At 38.3% G+C, this 22,377-nt stretch overlaps 1 protein-coding gene across 1 annotated transcript in view; it reads right to left on the bottom strand.

Annotated features, from left to right (window-relative positions):
• Nucleotides 1-3,548: 3,548 nt before the first annotated feature.
• RET (ret proto-oncogene) overlaps nucleotides 3,549-22,377 on the bottom strand; it is a 118,749-nt gene continuing 99,920 nt past the window's right edge. Inside the window, exons 13-20 of the mRNA XM_067539938.1 lie at nucleotides 21,809-21,916; nucleotides 18,764-18,978; nucleotides 18,519-18,641; nucleotides 15,635-15,705; nucleotides 11,381-11,518; nucleotides 8,456-8,555; nucleotides 6,582-6,729; nucleotides 3,549-4,585 (exon numbers count right to left, since the gene is read on the bottom strand). Coding sequence (XP_067396039.1) covers nucleotides 4,428-4,585; nucleotides 6,582-6,729; nucleotides 8,456-8,555; nucleotides 11,381-11,518; nucleotides 15,635-15,705; nucleotides 18,519-18,641; nucleotides 18,764-18,978; nucleotides 21,809-21,916 — 1,061 coding nt within the window. The 3' untranslated portion in view covers nucleotides 3,549-4,427. The remainder of the gene's footprint in view (nucleotides 4,586-6,581; nucleotides 6,730-8,455; nucleotides 8,556-11,380; nucleotides 11,519-15,634; nucleotides 15,706-18,518; nucleotides 18,642-18,763; nucleotides 18,979-21,808; nucleotides 21,917-22,377) is intronic.

The following is a 22,377-nucleotide window of genomic DNA, read 5'->3' as shown; positions in this document are numbered from 1 at the left end:
ATGAGTGTGTGTGTCATTACTTGTATTCAGAATATGTATATCACTCTCTCTCACTATTTGGTTAAGCTTCTACAAATTTCCCAGTAAGTCAGAGTACTTTAGAAGACATTTTTCTGTAGTATAGTATAAGGAAATTATTTAAAAATATTTATTGTTTGGTTTTGCTCTGATGTGTGTTTCATCAATTATTTTGGAAAATCAGCTTATTAACTGTGTATCCATTTCAGCAGGGATATGATAAAGCATTTAGCTTGATACAATAAGACAACAATTGTTACATTAGGTGGTATCACACATTTATGACTACTCCAGACGCACTTTTGATGGAGAAACTTTGAAAATTATTTCCCCAACATTAAAAATACACCTAAAATATTTTAAAATGTTCCTACCATTTGTGATTAGGACATCATTCAAACATGATAGCTGGTAAATCATACACGCAGGATGGATTTTTTAAAGAAATGTGCAATATTAACCCCACTAAAGGAGCTAATTACTTCAGGTAGATTTGGCAAAGCTTAATTGTCTCAACTTAGCTGAGGGATGTGACTGTGTTTAACTGCAAAAGGTCATAAATAAATGGAAATCACGTCACAGTGCGTGCGCACATATACACATGCACACTTTCCTACACACTTATTTGGCTGGCAGTATGAAAAACACAAATTAGGATGGAATACGGTTAGTCAGAATAGATTCACAACCATTTAATGCATCTCTAATAGACTTTTGAAAATCTACTGTATGCATTTCAGATAGGTGCACTTTTTTTTTTTTTTTTTAAATAGATCAAAGCTAGTTTTGTGTGACAGACTAAGCCAACAGGAAGATGGTGATACTAAATCAGAGCCTCCTTGCTATTCTACAGTTAGGAGTTTCATGGTGTTTTCATTAAACCCCTGTAATAGATTTAAGAATTATGTGTGAGTTGAAGTTTTGCATACAAGGTTTTAGAATACGGGGTATTTTTTTAATAAAGTAGCCAAATTAGCTTGGTCATTTTGAAATCATGTAAGATTTTTGAAAAAACAACAGTCTGTTTTGGAATATTTTAGTGCTTGTATTTTTCAAATGTGATTGATTTAACAATTTTAAATGTAACAAGCAATTAATACAAAAATGGTCTTGTATGCATTTGAATACTATCTTAAAAGACAGACCCATAAAATGGGTGGTGCACTGTATATTTCCAATGCATATATAATTTTACTACATACAATGAATAAAAGAGTATGGATACCCATCTTGGACTGTTCATGATTTAATGGGTAAGAATGCATATTTGTAAAGTTGTCTGAAATATGTGATAGGCTGCTGTCTATGGTATCAGCTGCCATACGTTTACATGAGGGAGTATTGAGGATCATACCTAAGAAAAACATTTGCACATAGAAATGTACATTAAAATAGTTTCCTTGTGTATTTATAAAGAGAAAAACACTATTGGATTCACCCATTTCTACATAGACCACATCCTACATAATGTACAATGTTTATGTGATGTAGTTTTTAATTGGCATTTTGGTGAGCTGGAAAACATTATCTGAGACTATTCCCTAAAATATATAAACAAGTTCACACTGGCTGTTCTCATGCTCCTTTTACATTTGCTGAGAGAAACCAAGGAAACACAAGTTTTTGAGCTCAATACAGGGGGAACTGGGTGAAATTTCATGGCTTGCTATAGAGAGGTCAGACTACATGATCTAAGATCCATTCTGACCTTAAAAGAATCTGTGAAGTTATGAAGTAATTGAGTTTTATTCTGGGAACTAAAACTAGAATTTTCATGCGTGAGTATTCATTCCAGAAGTACACCTGCTTTCATCCAATCAGGGAATTGAAATACCTTGTGACTTTAATCATAACTAACCAACACAGAAAAAATATCAAATGCTCCCCATGAACCATTCACAATGAATTTATAGTGTGGAAATAAAAACTGTCAAATAATGAATGTATGCAAGGAAGTCACAATCTGCTTCTTACAGACATTCTGGGAGCAATGAGGAAGGCTAACTTAGTTGGATTATAAATTGTTCATTGTGAATCATTCATTAAACTCTGCTTGAGAATGTGGGCAGGAATTATCTATTGCACTAATGTAATTACTTTTTGCTGTTCTGTTATATACAGCACCTATCTCAGGTGTGTGCGTAAGGAAATGAATGATAAATAAGACAGGAAACCCTGGTTCGCATAGGGGTAAATTGAACTAAGCAGGGGATGATGCTCAGAGGTTGTAATACCATGATACTCAATGCTTTCTCCATCAGTTGGTTATTTCAATACCACTTGTTATCTCACTCACCTGTCTTAGAATGGCACTGTTCTCACAGGCTCTGTCCGATTAGAAACTGTAGTAAAGCACCTCTGCCTGTGGGATTTTGTTCCAGTTTAGGAGTTTCTGTCACATGCTGCCGCTGATGAAAAATCTCCCCGATGCTTCTGGATTGCTCATGACAAATAAAGAATTCAGATTTCTCACTGATGAACTGAAATAGTGGGGAAATGGTGTATGGCCAGACAGTGAAAGTACCACAGACGTCGTTACTGACTGTAGACCTCCCTTATGTGGTTACAGCATCTGTACCTCCTTTCTCTCTTACTGTCAGTGAAGAAAAAGCTCATTTAATGGGGGTTTCATTTTCTATGGCATTTATTTTATACTTATCTGATGTGCATTGTTACATTGTATTCAGGGCTGGGCCACAGTTCCAGAATCATTTGAGGGGCCACTGTTGTATCACAATTAAACTTGTTGCATCTTTCCTACGCATGTCTATATCTGTAGGCTGTGCACATAGTAACTAGCGTAACAGTTAGCTTCCACAAAGAAAAATTCACACTGCTGCTGCTTATCTGAATACAATACTCCTTTATAAAACAGTGTTTAAATTCTAACACAGTACTTTACATCTGTACTTCTGTTGTTTGTATGAAGACCTGTGTTAAGCTTTTGGCAATCTGACTCATTTATTTCTGAAATCACAAACTTTAATGGAAACACATAGTGCTGGCACACAAAACAAACACATGAAAGCAGCTAAATTGCAATTTAAGAGACAGAAACAAGCTTTTGGTAGAAGTGCATTATTTAAGAATAGCCATCGCAAGGGTAACAACATGTCACTCTGGGTTTATGCTCCAACATTTTTAGAACACAAAAAATATTCTCTTCAATTGTATTGAATTACAAATAAAAGACAGAAAAGTACTGCCAACCTATTTATCTCCTACCACATAAGCTCTATAAGAGTCAGATCATTCTCCTAAATACCATGTCAATGCTGTTGCACCTCATTTGAATTCAATTTACCCTTAACAAAATCAGATGCCTTTTACCTGCTTGTAGGGAACAAGTAACTAATTTATGAAAAAAGCATCAGATTAGCTATGCTGAGTAAAACAGTGGTCTACTCATGACTTGCAAGAGAGAAGATTTATTTGGAGTGGTGTCAATGTGATATCCTGTATTAGTGGTGTTTAGGACTGTAAAATCAGATTTTGAGCTTAGAGGAAGACTCCAACTCATTGAACATGGCTGCAAACAAAATCTCTTTTCTTTAATTTAGTTCAAAATATCCTATACAGTCTACACTGAACTCAGACAGAATGATGATTGTACAACAGACATTGTAACATTAGTAAAATGGATGTGATGGAAAATAAGTTGTGTCAGGTGAGCACTCTTGATTGACATCAGTCTATATAGCATATCTGGTATCAAATGTATCTCCATTGTGCTAAAGATAAGAATAGTTTAAACTTAATAAAACAAACTTTTCTCATTAAGACAAGACAATACATTTTTACAGTTTTTCAAGACTTCAAATGTTGAATCTCAAGTTCTCTACCAAGTTACTTAATGTTTGCTTCGAAACCAAAATGCAGGCTTCATTAGTGCTAACATCATGGTAACACTTCATATTCTATAGCAAGCTCAGTTATTTTGAGCCAAATGTTTGCCCCCCTACATATACCGTTTGTGCTTCATGCTTAGATCAAGTGGCCTTTTGTTAACAACCAGAAAAGTAGCAGTTCAAGTACAATAACAACATGTTTTCCCACCCAAGAAAGCTGTAATGCAGGACAGCTGACCTAAAAAATTGTAAGCATGAAGTGCACAGCCATTTGCAATAAACAGTTTCCAAATTGGACTATGTGCAGAATGGTGGACTAAAAAATAAGTACTGGAACTACAACTTTTATCCAGTTTGATATGTTTCCTGAAAGAGGCAATAATCAATTATAGTCTTGATCATGCATAAAACCATTTGAGAAACTACCAAAAAAGAGTTTGCCATTTGAGAAAGTAATGTTGGCTTAACCAGTTTTAATGGTACAAAGAATGAGCCAATGGACTTTCCATTCTTTGCATGTTTGCTCCCCTCATGGGTCCATTACCTTTCACAAAGAAATTTTTAACTATCAAACTTGTCCATAAATTTTGCCGCTGAGGGTGAAACCATCCAGTTAGCATATACACTATCATTTGCATATCTTGAAAACACAGAGTTAGTGCCATCGAATCTTGTGAGTGGAACGGGGCTCTCCTCAGGCCAGTTCGGGTATGACATGCCTAAAAATGAAAACAGATAATTTTTTCTGCACTGAAGAACCATAACTTCATGTGCAGACAGTAAGGCCCTTGGCAAAACTCCCTTCAATACTTTAAGCCAGACAACTGGTTTTTGTCCCCAATCAATTGGTATAAACTGTGTTTCAAAGCCCCGAAGCACAAATTCTGCTGAAGGGTAACACCCTGAAAAAATAAAGTGCTGTCTTGATTAAAAAAAAATAAAAGTATGTATATCATATAACCCAATAAAAGTTAATAATTTTTCTTCCGATAGCCTCCAACTTTTCACAATTTTATAGTTTCATGACAACGTAACAGCAAATTGCTTTGCAAGTGAAGTTATTGCAACTGGACGTTCTTGCTGTACATACAATGCTGCAAGCAGTAATAAGCCTATTTAAGGCAGGATCCAATGTCCATTCAAGTCAATGAAAGTATTTCCATTGACATTAATGGGTGTCTTTCCACTGGCTTCAGTAGGTTTAGGATGAGACTCGTATCACCCATCATGGATCTCCCAGTTACTTCTGCTTAATTTTGGGAAAACCCAGGAGTATAATGGGCCGGATTCTGAAAGGTTCTGAGCACTCTGGCTCTGATCAAGCCAAACATTTAAATACAGGCTTAAACTTAAGCATATGAGTAAGTCCCACTGACTTCAGTGCTGCTACTCCTGAATGTCAATTTAAGATCAAGCTTAAGTATTTTGTTGGACTGTGCCCAAAATGCTCAACACCTTGCAGATCCAGCACTATATATATTTTTAAAAACACCATACCAAGGCCAACATTTTCAAATATAGAAGCCTAATTTTGTTGTTATTTAGGCACCTAAATACATGCTCAGAAGCATTCAGCATTTCAGAAGCATTCAGCAGCTCACCTTAACTTCTATGGGAACTGTTGGGTGCTTAAGCCCTTTTGAAAATCTGACTACTTATTTAAAATCCCAAATCTGTATTGGGCACCCAATTTTTTAAAATCATATCTGGGGAGCAGAGGAAAAATAAAAGATCCAAAGATATTTACTAATTACAAATACATAGAGTAATGGAAAAGCTTCAGCTTTTAAAAAAAAGTTTTACTGCTTGAGGAATGAAAAAAATTATCTTTGAAGTTAGTAAATAGCCAAAAACATGTAGAATATTTAATCAGGAAACAAAATATAGGAGTTTTGGCAAGAACCATTTTTACTGTCCATCTCACCATCACAATATGAAAGCACATGTTCCTTTTCAAAACACTTGCTACATCATTCAATCAGGGCTTAGTGCTGACAATTGCATGATACACCCAAGGATGTGAAAACAGTTCAAAGTATTTTTATAGTGGCCATCATCAATTCAATTTTCAAAAGACTGTACAGATGCATTCAGTCACCCCTGCCTTCTGTAAATTTTAACCTGATCTCATTCCATGTCACGTTAAGCAGAAACTTCTGCCTAAGGACTTTAAAGGTGTGAACAACAGCTGAGATGCAGGAATCCATCTGGATAAACATAAAACTGTAACAAATTGGGCCACACTATTAAACTGAGCCAAAAAGGTGCTTAGCAAATGGTTTTTGAAATTCCTGTTACTTAAATTAGAGATGTAGAATCTAATGTATTTCCCAACTTCAGCCCCACAACACAGAAAGAATATTTTAATTGGATATTTGTTTCTTAGCTTTTTTTTAATTTCCCCTGAGAGTACTTCCCTGATCTATTTATTTCTCTTTATCATATGATATATATATATTTGGTAATTTTACTTATTTTCACATCCTTCTTTTAATCTTTTTTTTTTAAACACAGCTGTAAGACGCCTAAAATATGATCCTGATGCAAAGTTTGACATTTACAAATAAAAAAAAAGCGTTCCAAGCAAATTTTGATTGGTTTCATTCACACAAGAAACACTCTAATGGGGTTACAGAGTCTGAGGATAGTGCAGAAGAAAAAAAATCACTTTTTTTTGGTGTTGCTAGAATCTAGTAAATGCATGTGAAATTCTACCATAGAGTTTGTTTTCAATCCATGTGGAGGGGAGGGTTCGAGGGAGGGGAGCATTATTACAGTCCACGAGGGGTGTCTCCTCTTCTGAGAGCCCATCATCATAAAGTAAGGAGTCAGAAGGCGTGGAAGCTGCAAGATCTAAGTAGTCCTGTCAAATAAATAAATAAAAGGCTGGGTTACAATAAGTGACAAGATCATTCTTCAGCTATAGTTTCAACTGCAAAATTAAAGTGGGCCTTTCTATAGAGAATACCAATTGCTTAATCTCCTGTCTTCCGCAAGAGTAGTGTCCTTGGCAATGCACTTGTTTGCAGAAACACTAGACATATTTTGACAGAAACATGCTCAGTCAGAGCTTCTCCTGTTTCACGCTGCTTCCCATCAAGTCAATACAGCACTCAAAAATCTCACAGATAGATATGCTTTAGCCTCAGCTTCCCTCTAAGCCTGAGATTCAATGGGAGAAGAGGGCGCTCAACAATGCCAGGAAGGTGCTCTCACCATTTTTGTTTTGTTTGTTTGTTTAACTATGATAACCATTTCAGACTACATTGCCCAGTGCCATGTTACTATCCAGTCACTGGATTATCTGAGATATTCTGTCTGTATACGGCATACAAAGCAGACACAAATCTGTGGGCTGGAAATCTACTTTTAGTTCAATATATTTCTCTTGTAATAGTCTTTTTGGCACCTCAAAAAATAAAACTTTGCTCTTAATTTGCCTTTCACCATCACTGATTTAATTTTTATTTTTAAAATTTTCTTATAGCGCATAACAGCTCCTTTTTTGTTCACTTTTTAGTCTGTGTCCAGCATTACTGTAAGCAATACACACCCAAGCCCAGAATGGGTTAGTTCATTGTTCTCCCTCTAACGAATTTGTAACAGAGCAACCATATTGTAAGTGCTACCTAGAGAGTAACTACTGCTGGAGGTGTTTGATGTTTTTTGTAAAAAAAGGATTTTATAAATATATAAATACATACACACTTATTTTTAATCACCAGCTTCCACTTCTGTGTGCACATGTATACTTTTGTATACTCATTCAACTGCACCTGCGCTTTTCCAGCACACACAGATCACTGGATTTTTACCTGCAAAACTTCCATTTGCACTGACAGAATTTCTGTGTCTAAAATGTATCAAATAAGTGCAGATACAAATGTTAATATTGGAAAACGTCCATTTAGGTGGATATATATTTGGAGTGTGTACTAGGAACTTGATCCTGTATGGTACTGATGGAGACACTCATGGGCTTTAAATTAAGCACATGCATAAGTGTTTTTCTGGATCAGGATCACAGTGCTCATCAATCTGCAAGATCGTGTCCTAGATGAGGATGGGTAAAGGCACCACACTGACAATGAAGTCCTTTGAATTCCCAAGAAAATCTCTATCGGAGTATAAATTTTAAAGTAAGCAGATTTGGAACCAAATGGCTTTAATATTTTGTTGCTGTTATCACATCTTTAAGACATCACAAGTCAGAAATGACACCACTTGCTTTGCAATATTTTATTAATTTAGTTTGAAGGCTTCCTATGTTCCTTGATTATGCAGTAATACAAATTAAAATGAACTCTGCAATAATAAATTTGTTACTAAGGAAGCTACCTGGTTAAAATAATCAACCACACAACATTTCTAGTCTGAAACCTTCAAAATCACCCTACAAAAAAAAATTGAACTGCTTCTGGAAAGCTATCTGCCATCTGGAGGAAACAAGGTTTTTGGAGCCTTAAATCCTGAACAAAATCAGAACTTTTCTGATTAGAAATTTATTTCTCTTTGCTACACCCAAGACTGCAAAACTTTCCCAACTAGTTTTCATTAACTGTGCAAAACTCAGCTTGCAGCACACTTACCCTACTCTTCACCATCATTTTCTCCAATTCTTTGCTGATGTCAGCAAAAGTTGGCCTCTTATCTGGTTCCTGTTTCCAGCATCGCAGCATCAAGTTATACCTGTGAATCAAAGTAACAAAAAATAAGATCCTGCATTCATAAATGGTTTGATTTTCCTTTCCACTCAAATAAATCAACAGTACAATGATCTGGCCACGCTTGTGAATGACACTCAAAGAAATACCTCAATCTTTTCTTCTTTCTTATTTATGTAGCTAAACAATTTCTCCATGGGACTGCGCCCTAATAATGCACTGAGAGTCACATGAGTGGACCTTTACTCCCATGAGATCCTGCATGTAATTAAAGGACCATACGTGTGGATCTCTTTGCAAGTTTGAGATCAAAGGGTATGTCTACACTGCAGCTAGAAGGTGTGATTCCCAGCGAGAGTAGACACTCACCTTCGCTCACTTTGAGTTCATGAGCTAAAAACAGCAGTGTAGATGTTGTGGCCCTGGTGGTGGCTCGGGTTAGCCTGCCTGGCCCCCGGGCCACCAGTGTTGTAACATCCACACTGCTATTTTTAGCACATGAGCCGGAGATGAGTGAGGACGAGTGTCTACTCATGCTGCAATGCCGACATCCTTACACTTCTTGTATCTCTTCTGGGTTCTTAGACAGTCATCTAGAAGAAGTACAAACAACCATTATAGGAGGAGCTGATAGTGATGTCTTTAGTTAAACTGTCTAAGACTTTCCACATACAAGATTCTTGCAAACTTTCCTTTGAGATGCTTTCACATCTCCATTGTTTGCCTTAGGCCTTTCGTATCTGGCAAGGGAAAAGCCCACAGAAAACTTTTTCTTTATTGTATGAAATTCCATTTAGCATCGGCTGAGATATAAACTGCTAAAAATAATTTCCCATCTCTTGCTCTCTTTTCTCAGGAAAACGTTGGCAGCCTGCTAAAGATAACAACGGAGCACATGAATATTCCAAAGCCAGGTTCACACTGCCGCCAAAACAGCAGCTCCACTACACTATCCGGGGAAAAGCTGGGAGCAGCCATAGCGGTGGGGAGGAGAAAGACCTAGACTGGGCTTCCCTCCTCTGGATCCAGCATCTGGACCTAGTGGCCTATACGTCCCTCTGTGGGCACTATATAGAACAGGTGCTTCTCCCAATTCCCAGAGGGGAAGGGAAGAGAAAGAGAGAAGTGGGTTAGGTAGGATTCCCCCATGACCACTCTACTCTTTCTGGACACAGCAGCTCACCCCAGATAATGTAGTTAGACCTATAGCTTAAATGGTAGAACACTTCTGGCTGCAGTGACGAAGGCTCAGGATTCCACCCCTGTTGGTGCTACAACTGTAAAATAATGTGGTTTCACCTTTTTTCTTAAAAACCAACCAACCAACCTTTTTGAAATTATACTAACGAACCCTAATGTATAAGAATGCTATTTTGGTTGCAAATCAAGTTCTTGAAAGTTTGGACACACCAGATTAACGGTTGGCTGTGCAACCTTAATTCACACACCTCCCCCGCCAACATCGGTATATGCATCATGATACTATGCAATCACTTCATTAAAGATTGTTTCAAAAACGCATGCGCATAGTGGGGCAGAATTAACCTAAATAATGTTCTTTCAACCTCACTTTTTTGGATTTAATATATTAAAGATGGAGTGAACTAGTTCAGAAAAGTTTGCATACCTATACAAAAAGGGGGCAAGGTTATGCATCATCTCCTCAAGGCTAGACTGGATAATTTGGAACATGCATAGAAAAATGGTTCATATTAATGCAATCTTGAATGTCCTAATATAAACATTTACCCAGATTGTTCATCTAAGAGAAATAACAACAAAGCCATCAAACATCCCCCCATCCCCCAAGAACATATACAACATGGGTAACTCAAAAAAGTATAAACAATGGAATATAAGTGGGGGGGTGGAGAAGGGGTCATTTTGAAGGGAAGGGGTCTTGCTTCCTTGAGGAGGGGAAGAAAGGTGAAAATAATTTAAAATATTTAATTTTGTTGAGGGAAAGTTTGGACTTGAGACCTTTGAATTTCTGACTAGATGTAAGTTCAACAGTGTCTCAGTGGTATCTCTGTGTATTTGGTGCACAGAAAAACAATGGCTGATCTATTTATGCTGCTTTTTCTCACAACAGGGGTGGGCAAGGTTATTCAAGGACACCTGAAGGGATCTCGTCCTTATTTTCCAAAATTCAAATGAGATCATACAGACCCTCTCGTGAATATGGCTTAATAGAGCCTAATAACCCTGTCTTAAATATATCCGTAAACATATTTCCAGCTCTAAGGGCTTCATTTTCAGATGCCATGGAATATCCATGGAGATGAGATATTTCTCTCTCATTGAGATTTTCCTGGTTAGTTGCCTTTTGTAAATAAGTCAGTCAATAACATCTGAACTGTCTTACAGTCACAAATACACTGAAATGACTCACCTAGTCACAAAATGTGTCATACAGGCACTAATTTCTGGGTCAAGATATCTTCTCTTCAGAGTTGATCTATTCTGTGCACTACCAGGAAAGTCAGACAACTGACAATCCATTTGCTGGGAGTACATGGAGCACAGATAATAAAATAACTAACTTATTTGCAAGAAAGTGGGTTCCCAGTATTTGGATGTGCTCCAACATATCTTGAAGGGGTCAATCATCACTATGCTAGATGCATTTTTCCTCCCAAGTTCTGAATATTCAACCCACACTTTCTCTTTAGCCTAATGAGTGCTTTATCCAATTTTCAGCAAGTACTTTGGCAATATCTGTGAACATTTGGACTCCATATCTTTTCCTGCATATTTAACACAGATTATCACCCCGCCTGTTATTTCTGTTTCCCACCTCCTTTGTTCAAGGATATCTCTATTAATCCAAAAAAAGCAAGAACCACTTACATTTCTTCACTGCAGTTTTCTGGTCTCTCCATTCGATAGCCGGTTTTTAAGAGGTTAAAGAGTCTTTCAGGAGCAATTCCAGGATATGGGTTACCTCCCAGGGTTACAATCTCCCATAGCAGAACTCCAAATGACCAGCTGAAAAGAAAGAAAGGAAGGAAACGTTTACTTGGATTGTTAGGATTTAAGAGCTTAATATGGCCCCTATCAAGCAAATAGTATAGTAACACCTACAGGTTCCAAGATCAAGTCTCCATTACGCGAGGTCTTGTATGGACAAGTAGTAAGAAACAGTCCCTTCCCCCATCTATTACATTCTAAATAGACAAAACAGATCAAGGGTGGGAGAAAGAGATTCAAAGTACAACAAAACATGGGGAACTGAGGTACCCAGAGAGTAAGTGACTCGCTCAAGGTCACACAGTAAATTTGTGGGAGAACTGGAAACGGAACCATTTCAGTTCAGTGACTTTACCACCAATCCATCCTTCTTTGCATGCCTCTAACTATACTCACCTAAATGACCTCCTTGATTTTAATAGGCCTACTTGTACTCATTTAAAGAATCAGGACCATCATTTTGTTCTTGGCCTAATATAGAAAGTAGAGCTGGTCAATTCTATTTGGAAATTTGAAATGCACAAAAAAATGGTGACAATTTTATTTTAAAAAAGGAAGAAAATGGATTCAATTATTCTATCCACTTTTTTTGACCAGCTCTATTAGAAAGGCCTTGACGCAAAGGGCTTGAAATAAGGGGGTGTGTTTTTCCCCCCAAAAAAAGTACCTTTCCCTCAATGGAAGCCCTATTTCAGAGAGAGAGAGAGAGGCTTGAGCAACCAAACTCTAATCCAGACCCCCATTAAAATACCCTAAGAGTCTAGTGTTCACAATGACGGGTGGAGGCAAGAAGGCAACACTGCATTTTTTCACTCGGGCTTGATGGGATACTTCTGAGAACAAAGTTACATACCAATTGCAAAACATATTCACTTTTGTAGTCTGATTTTTATGCAAAAGCTCCATCTTTTAAAAGGGACCTAAGAAGAGTTAGGCACTTGAATCCGACAAAGTCACGTGCCTAATTCCCTGAGTCTCCCTTGAAAATCTCACCTCAAAATTTTAGCAACAGAAACTGCTCTCCTCCTGACTATGCTTTACCTGTCTTCTTATAGTTCTTTACGTTATTTTTATTTTAACAAGGGAAATGGCATTCCCAGGCCAGGACTTACAAAGCTCCAAAAAATGACTATGCACAGAAAAAAAATGAAACTTTCAAGCAGCTCTTTCCTGCTGATAATATTCCGTAAATTCATTTTTAACCAGTCTATATCTTCCTCAAAACTAGTGCAGATTTATAACATTTTATTGTACTTTATTAAGTCTTTCTATTCTTCCTTTATTGAGCCAATCATTCTGTGCCCCTCATCAGGTTATAATTCAATCTGTAAGTAATCCAAAAAGGGTGTGCGACGTGGGTTTTTATTTCACTGAATTTTTTGGATGTTCTGTAAGAGGGTGTAGCGAGTTGGTAATTTCTCAATTAACTCCAGATGTTTGTCACATTTGTGTGTTAGGATATTGTACCTTTGTCTTGTAATCATTATGAAAATTAACTAAGTTTGGGGGGAAAATATTTTCCATTGTACGATCTTTGTGGATGAATAAAAACGCGCTCAGAGAGAGAAGGAAAGGAAGACTGGGCTGGATCTGGAGCAATGTGTGTCTAGGTTCCAGCATAAAAAGCAAAGGGGTTTTCGCAGCAGGGTGGGGAAAAAAAACCAACACAGAAGCTGGCAACTTCTACTACTACTAGATGGCTGCCAACTACTAACTACATACAAGTGTCTTAAAAGGAAGCAGCTGGAAAAAAGATATAGAATTTATGAGGAAAATCCAGCATTCTGGAATGGATTTTAAGTATATTAATAGATGGCCATCAAAAAGATAATTGCATCACCTCAAGCAGCATTGAGTATTTGTTGATTATATTTGTAAATATTTAAAAATCAATTTTCCAATAAAGTAGCCCTTTAATTATTCAGTTTGTTAGACTGTTGAAGTAATAGCCCTGGAGTCTGATACTGCCAGGGCAGCAGCGGTGCAAGATTCTCCACATGAGCAGGCATGTGTGTGTCTCTCAATCTTGTTTTCTGATGGACAAGGAACTGCTGTATAATAATAGTATGAATACTGATATGTAATAATAGTATGAATACTTTAAGTGATCTGGTCAGTGAGGTAAAGTTACTGTATAGCTATGGTGAGTTATTAGAATTTCCTGTAGGAATATATTGCTCTAGATTAATAGGGAAAAACAAGCTGCGAAGCAACACGATGGATCCAGATAAGCAACCTCTGAACAAACTCTTGACAAGGCAATTACAGGACAATGACATACTTCCAGGCCCCAGTCCGAAGTGACATAGCTGTTCTGTCAATGCTGGGAATGAAGAGATAAAAAGAACACTATACGTTACAAAGCCCTTCTCAGGAAGCAAGGTCACTTGTCAGGGGCTGTCATGGCACAGGCTGACACAGGAACAGGCTCTGTGGAGTTAGGTCTGTCCTCAGATCCACGGAACAGTAAATGTTAGGGAAAGGCAGGAGGGCATATAGACCTGCTTGTCGTGTTTAATGTCTGTTTTCTCTTAAACGCTTTTGTTTTAAATAAATAATACGCTGCTCTAAGTAGGCTGTTTGGTCACCAGTTACCACTGTCAGTGCTCCTGGAAGGATGAAAATGGCAGGTGCTGAAGAGAAGTCAGACCTGCTGAGGTAATCACAGTAAGTACCAAGGGACTACAGCCAAGGGCCCAGTCAGAGTGGGAGAATCATAGGATTACACCCCGCTACAGGCAATGGCTAGGGGCCTGAGCTCTAAGAGGAGGTGCACTCAGCAAGTCCAGGAGAGGTCAGAGGTGCAGCTAGCCTAGTAACTATGAGAGTCTACTTTCATGTCAGATCTGTTAAGATGGCACCTTACACGGGAGTGTCTCACATTAGGGACTTCTCTCCCACTTACCTGAATGAGATCTAGGGTGACCAGAGAGCAAATGTGAAAAATTGGGAAAGGGGCTGGGGGGGAGGGGTAATAAGCATATATATAAGAAAAAGCCCCAAATATCAGGACTATCCCTATAAAATCTGGACATCTGGTCACCCTAATGACATCACACCAACTAACTAGTTCCCTTATCTACAGGCTGCTTGTCTTGCAGACAGATAGATATCAACCTGAACCTGACTACATCAGCAGCCAGCTTCACTATAACTGGGAGAGCACAGGGGCCTGGGAGCTAAGCAGGAAAACGGGAGGACTGCAGAAGAAAGAGAGGTGGAGGAGTTCAGGTGGGATGACAGTAAGGGAGGAGAGGGTGGATTGGGGCAGATGTCAGAGGAACAGGAGAAATTTGGAGAGAGATTAGAAATACAATAAGCCCTGCTTTTGTTGATTACAGGTCAGGTTTTCACACCTTCATTTTGCTTGTCAGCAAGATGGGTGTCCGTTCCTCTCCTCAGGACTCTCTGCCTCATCTGAAACACATGGCCATAGCCCGCAGCAAAGGACTATTCAGAGGAGTGCTCTATTTATCTTATACAACCATTCCTCAGCTCAAGTCTTAGCCTTGTGTATCAGACCTAGCAGAGACTGTTCGGAGGACAGCTTAGCTGTGAGCAACCTTGCTGCTCTACTAGCCTGGGTGAGGAAAGAAGTGATATGTGAGAATGGAAGGGGAAAAAAAATCTCCGTGTGCAATCACTCTCTAACAACAGGCGCAGGTATTTGAATCATGTGGATGCAACTTGGCTGCTCATTAAGAGTCTGATGCTGCTCCTACTGAAGTCAGTTGGAGTTTTACCATTGGTTTCAATGGGAGGTGGCGCGGCTCAGGCTCTAAATCCTTCGTCTTTTTGCTGAGTTTGCCAACAAGAGTGGGTTCTGTGGTGCACACACTAAGAACGGGGCTGACTGAGATCACCAAATCTCATTCCACAAAGGCTAATGAAGGGCAATCAAACTTCAACACCATACAGTCACTCCAGATTTAGGCTTGAATGTAATGGGTAACCTACAATTTAAAAGTTCCATATCTGTCACACCATTACTAAGAGACTGAATCAACTGGGGTCTCTGGTTTTTGTCATCTTTCAACTTAGAAGCTGCGGGTATTAAATATGTTACTGGAGTCCTTTATTAAACTCTATGCCACAGATATATAAACTGTAAGACACACCACAATTTAGACTTACACGTCACTTTGTGTTGTATAGATATGATCAAATAGGGATTCTATTGCCATCCATTTAACAGGTATTCGACCCTAAGAGAAAAAAAACAGCAACAAAATTTCTAAGTGAGAAGGTTGAATTTAATGTTGGTGCATTTGCTTTCATAAGTATAAGATTATTTACTGCATGATGCCTCTTCGTTGTGTGTCAGTGGAGTGACTGAAGTGACATTTCATCAAATAAATGGGGAGCAGTACAGGTTAGGGGGCACAGCTGTAACCTCTCTTTAATCACCACTGAACTTTACCATTCATTGTAACCTAACCCACTTGGGGGACCCAACTTGGAAAGGACATGCACTCAATTAACAGTGATTTTCAGACATATTGCATGATAAACTCAGGCAGCTGAACCCTCCTATCACAACAGCATGAATTGCTTGCCATCTAAATGGGCACTTCCAGAACCTAGTGGGGGTTGTGCAGGTGCAAAAGGAGATAGAGAATGAAGCTAAAGAGTAAAGATCCATCCTAAATGAAAGATGGATTGAAAAAAACTCAGGTTTTAGGACAGCTTTGGCTTCTGAACTCAAGCTTGACTCAGGCAGTTTTACTTGTTCAATGGGTGCTTAACAAGCTGTGAAAACCACTGCTTTTCACTTGCTGGAATTCGTAGGGTAAAATCTCGGAACTATACAAGTTATTTGTGAAGATCGTGGCTGGGCAAAATGCCAAAGTGATTTCCAGGATGCTTCACAATATCCACGATATCATTCTGGATTTATATTTTCATAAAATTCTCAATGAACTCAGGAAATTAACATATATTTGGTCAATTTTTCTGGATATATTTGAAATATAGCTCATTTTTTCTCCTATTCTTTCCTCCTGTTCCCTCTCTACCCAAGCTATTTTTGACAGTGAGCAATTACTTGTGTTGGAAAATTGGATATGCACTCAGAGATACTGTGGTGATGAGAGCTATATCAGTATCTGGATAATCAGAAATGAGGCAATCACTATAAAAACAAAAATAAAAAGATTTTGCCTTTAATTTGCCTTTTGATGTAGGAAAAAAAAGGCAAAATATTAAACAAAAAAATCAGCCAAAATCAGTATTTTGCTGCAGGTAAGAATTTTTCCACCTCGCTCTGCTTAATGTCCATGTTAACTTTATAGGGAAAAATCTGTGTGTTATAATAAATTGTTCTCAAATAATTTTTGCAGAGTAATAGGTACAAATAGCAAGCATTCCTTCAGTGTAAAACATGCATAATAGAACTAAGTGAATATTGCAAAACCTTTCCTAATATATTATCTAGTTATATTTTTAATTGTCTTTGTCCATGGTCACTTTTGTATTTACCTCCTGCAAACATTCATGTGACTGAGGATTATTGGTTGGAACTGTAGTGGAAGCAAACTTCAGATAGTCATTATTTGTGGATGCCAATATTTGAAATTCTCCTGTGTGAGAATTCGTGCTGGCAGCACTTTCACACTAAGCCACACAAGGAACTGAAAGAATACCTTAGAAGATTTAATGATCAACATGAAATAGTATTACTTTCACAAACTGGGCTAGGATACTGGCCTCATTTACATGCAGAAAGCCTGATTTCAATACGAGTTGCATGCATGCAGGCATATGGCAGAATTTGCTCACTGTGTTATGACAATATCTGCTACAATACTAAATAGTGACGAGCCTTAACTTGTTTCATAATCTTGAGGTTATCGTGGAAGTAGTTCTTTTCAGGGAAAGCCATGATATGACTAAACAATGAGAGGAGCTCTTCTAATACCTCAGGAGAGGCTTTCCATCAAATTTCCTTTGCACAAATCCTACAGATGAAATGTTACCATATGCTGAGTTTTGCCTGGAGCACTGTGAGCAGACAGGACTATTTTTAGACAGGTGATAATAAATTACCCTGACAGGAAAACCATAATTGCTTTAAAGAATCTGAGGCATTCCAAACTGGCAGATACCCTATTCTCTCTACTATCTATAACAGAGATGTGCCCAAGCTCTGGCATTTGGACCTGGATTCTGAACTTTGTATATTTCAGAGCTATTTGCAGCTGGGTTTTGGTTCAGTCCATCATAGCTACAGTAGAAACATTCATGAAACTAGGATCTAGATTCAGATGCCAAATATGGGGTGTTCAGACAGAACTAGTTCTGATCAAAATGATTGCCAGCTCTTTCTGCCTACTTTTCCTTCAACCCTATTTTAGTTTTCTTGTCAATTATAAAAAGAGAGGGAGAAAGAGAAACTAATGGCTTTTTTAATATAAAGTAGCAAGATGAGACCCTAGATATTGTATTCTAAGTAACCTACAAACTAAAAGTTTTAAAAAATATTACTATCTAAAAATATTTGAAAGGAAGTAGGATTATATTTGTCTTTATTATTAATAGATCACACATTATTTTTAAGGTCCCCATCTATACTATAGCTACAACACAAAAACAGGAGAAATCTTGGTTACAAGATGCATGGATACATGCTTACCACAAATAGTTCAGGGTTTTAACCCACCCACAAGGACACAGGTGATCCAACTGTATCTACATTGTCACTATCTCCTGTGACTGGGTGTAGATGCGATGTTTACGGGGCATCAAAATAAAACGGAAATAATATTGCATACAGGCAGAATAAAAAGGGGACAGGAATTATTATTTCTTCCTGATGATATAAATAGTGTAGTTTGGTTACTTATGATGGTCCTCATGACAAAACACATTGTTTTGTTCCTTCTTTACTTTTTGTTCCCTATTTCCTTATCGGAATTAGCTATCGTCTTTATTTTCTGTGTTCAAGTGCTTCTATGTAAACCCATTCCCTTGGGTTCCAAACAAGGATTCCAGCATTGGTTTTAACATGCACTGACTGTACCTTGCTTCTCTTAACATAGGAATCCTCTTCATAAACATCTCGGGATAAGCCAAAATCAGAAATCTTCATTTTGCGTCCTTCTGCCACCAATACATTTCTGGCAGCTAAATCACGATGAACAAGCTTTTAAAAAGAAACCAACAACCATGGTTACTATTCTTATGGGGTAAAATGCATGGCGAAACCTCCAGTTATATTTATGCCTGTCACAGGGATATGTTCAGTATATTGCTATAGCACTGTACCTTCATTTCTGCAAGGTACTGCATACCACGAGATATCTGCCATGCAAAGGAGATCAGATCTCCCATTGTTAAGGCTCTCTCATCTGGGTTGTCCAAGTAGCTTGAATTTCTGTTGGCATCACTGCCCATGTAGCTAGGTCCTACTTTCCGACTTTCCCTGAGAAAACTGCGCAAGGAGCCATACTTTGCATATTCCACAATTAAATACAGAGGTCCTACGGAAAATAAAGTAAAATACAAGTCAGTCAGGTTGCTCTGCTCTACTTTTCTAAAGATTTTTCTAGTTAACATCACAGACTGGTTTGTAACAATTACAGGTCCCAATGCTGCAAACATCCTTCCCTGGGCACTGCAATTTGATGAGGTGGAATGGCTTGTGTGTTCAAATAACCCTAAGAGCTATGCTGGTGGGTGTTTTAACTCCCAATAGGGCCTTCAAAGCAAGACAGGGACTAGAGGAAAATCAGTACACTGGTCCCATAGGTTGGGGTTTGAGAGATAGGCAAACAGCTGATTGTAAAATAAAGTTAAATTATAGAAAAACAATTCTGGAAAAACAGCATGATAGAAAGGGATGGTGGAGCCTTGTTCGTGCCCCAAGCAATGTCTGATGGTGTGGGTAGGATTCAGAATGTTGCAAACTTGCACTTGAGTGGATGTTCTATGGGAATTCTCTCATGCTGCAAGCCCTGGTACTCACATGCATAGCTTCTCAGAGCTACAGAGGGCACCTAGCAACGCCTACCAAAACTAAGGTTGTGAAACAGCTTCTATGCTAGCATTGTGCTTTCACATACTCAGAATACGGACATGTCAGAACTTAAGGTATGTACCCTGTAGAGCTCTCTACATACCCAATGAGAAGGTACTTGTCAACATGGTAGTCAGTGGGCTCAGCCCACCAGCTCCTACTGTTGTAGAGTTCTTTTATAGGCATATGGCACACAGTTTTAAATAGTGTCTTTGCTTGGATACAGGGATCATGTTTACAAAGAATAAAAGTTATCATTGAATGAAAAATGTGTGTGTGATTTATATGTAAAATCAAACTGAACTAGTCTAGCCACATGCTGAATTTTGGTGTGCTGGCAATAATTATTAAACTATAGATTGGTTCATGTAAAAAAATTAATCCAGTGTATGACATATGTTATCTTAAATACTTGGGGGAAATCCTGATCCCACTGAAGTTAATGGCAAAACTCAAAGTCCCCATGATTTCACCTGTGATGTGCCTCATTTTGTGTAGGTGTTGGAGTGCATATGGTATGTTTTATGATTAGCCGTGTATGGTTAGTGACATGCTTATTTAATGCTCTTCGGTTTTGTTGATGGAGTCACACATGTGCACGCACGCACAATGTTATAGTGAACATTGGGCCAAATCTTGCTCGCCTGACTCAAGTGAATAGCCTCATTGACTGCAAGAAGAGGTCAGGAGAATTCAAGAAAGCAAATAGAAAGACCATAAAAAACCCACATGCATAGAAGATGAACACCTCACTAATACAATTCATTCATGCAATAAGTAGCTGCACAAAGACATCGGGTCAAAAATCTGTTCTTCTCAGTCAACTGAGTTTAAATCCAGAATAAATCTACTGAAGTCAGTGGAATGACTCCAGATCACAATGATGTAACTGAGAAGAAATACTGGCCTGATGAATAGCACTCAGCTTTCATCTTTTAATTTTCTTTAAATCCCGTTAAAATTAAGTCTGTATAAGGCATTACTTAAGAAACTTGATTTCAAAAAAATCAAAATGACTTTCTGGAGTGTGTGGTTTTTAGCTCACAAAGCATCTTCTTCTTCCAGCACACTAATTAAGGTGCCTTTCAAAGTACTCAAGTATAGGTTCTCAACAAAAATCCTGACATTTCAATCCATTAGCAAGCTTCTCCTCCCCACCACCTACGTGAATAATATCCACTCAGTGCTATAATGTAGAATACATTTGTCAGCTGTATCAAAGTCTTCCCACCCCTATGCATTAATGAATTAACTTCATATTTATGAGAAGCGTTGGACTCAGAAACAGTTCACAGCACAATGATTTTATCCTCTCCACAAGGTTCATTTAAAAAAAAAAAGAGCCCTGATTTTTAAAAAATCGCACTGAGTCCCCAGATGTCTCAGTCCTGAACTCCATATGTCCCCAGAACTAAAGGTGACATCAACAGCAGTTTTGAGGGTGCAGGAGTGATCCTTAGGTTGATAACATATGGAATTTGTGGCTGTGAAAATCACTCACACTCCATAACTGAAAGATCAACTTACATCAGATACTTTATGGCAGAGGATGTTGCCATGCAACTCCATGTAACATTAATGGGAATTGTTTAGATAAATCTCCATGATCTGCATTGAAAGTTTGCCCCTTTGGCTGTATATAATACATCTTTTTGAAAATTATTTCCCCCATGTATTTGCAGCTAAGTATCATATACACTTCAGCAAAACCAGCTTTTAATAAATGTAAGCATGCCCCTGCACCATTAAGAGACACAACGCAATAGCATCATGCTAGTGCAGAAAAACTCTAGGGCAGAAAACCTGAAATGAAACTGACTAGCAACCTATATTGTTTCTAACCTCTTTGTAGTGGTGGGTGGTCCTTAAACTATTTGTTCATATAGCACCTAGCATAATGAGACCCCAATCAATGGTGCTACTGGAATACATATAATGATAATACTGAAAATCCAGTCGAGCCACATTAGAAGAGACTCACTGAGAAGTAAGTTAGTGTCAAAAATATATAGGTAGAAAAAAGAACTGGCCAGGAAATATTTTAAAGTAGCTTTAGAATCAAAACATGTTTGTCTGTGACTAAATAGCTGGCATCCATAAGATTTGTGGCTAGTTTTGCTGAAATTAGGATTTCCCCTTCTCTCACTGTCATTCTTACACACCACCATTTTTAACCAGCAGCAAATTTATAAAGGTATTTTGCATTTTAAATCATGCTCCAACCCCAGTTTAGATCCATTCTGTATTCATTTTTTAAAAATGTCCTTTCTTACTAATTAGCCGCTGTCACTTACCATCCTGGCTGCATGCTCCATACAGTTTGATGACGTGAGGGTGGTTGACCTGTTTCAAGAGGTTGAACTCTGACAGCAGATCTCGCAGCTCACTCTGGGAAGCATTTTCTACAGAAAGCATCAAAATCAGAAATCTGGTTAATAAAATATGGTGTCCAAGGAATATGCCATCCACAGTCTAAGCCCTGGTCTACACTTACCTGGCGGCAGTCAATGGGAGTTATGCAAACAATGCAGAGTAGTTTGCATAACTCCCGTCGACTGCCGTGCTTCCGTTCTGCGCGGTGTCTTCACTGCACTGCGCTGACAGAAACTGCGTTCCTGTCGACGCAGCGCTATGCCACTTGAGGAGGTGGCTTAACTAAGTCGACTTCTGGATCGACTGAGCAGGTCTTCACTGACCACTCAATCGATCCGGAAACGTTGATCTGATGGCTGCGACTTTGACGCTGTCAGTATAGACATACACTGAGATGTAAATTAGAATAGCGCTACCTAATTGAGGCATTGAGATGTGCTGGCCAAGTGATTAAGGTGCTCAGCTGCAATCCCAGATATCATGGATTCAC

This window comes from Emydura macquarii, unplaced genomic scaffold (assembly GCF_026122565.2).
Source record: "Emydura macquarii macquarii isolate MOO-44397 ecotype Brisbane River unplaced genomic scaffold, CSIRO-AGI_Emac_v2 contig_67, whole genome shotgun sequence".
Classification (NCBI taxonomy): Eukaryota; Metazoa; Chordata; order Testudines; family Chelidae; genus Emydura; species Emydura macquarii.
This window is presented reverse-complemented; position numbering and strand designations above follow the sequence as displayed.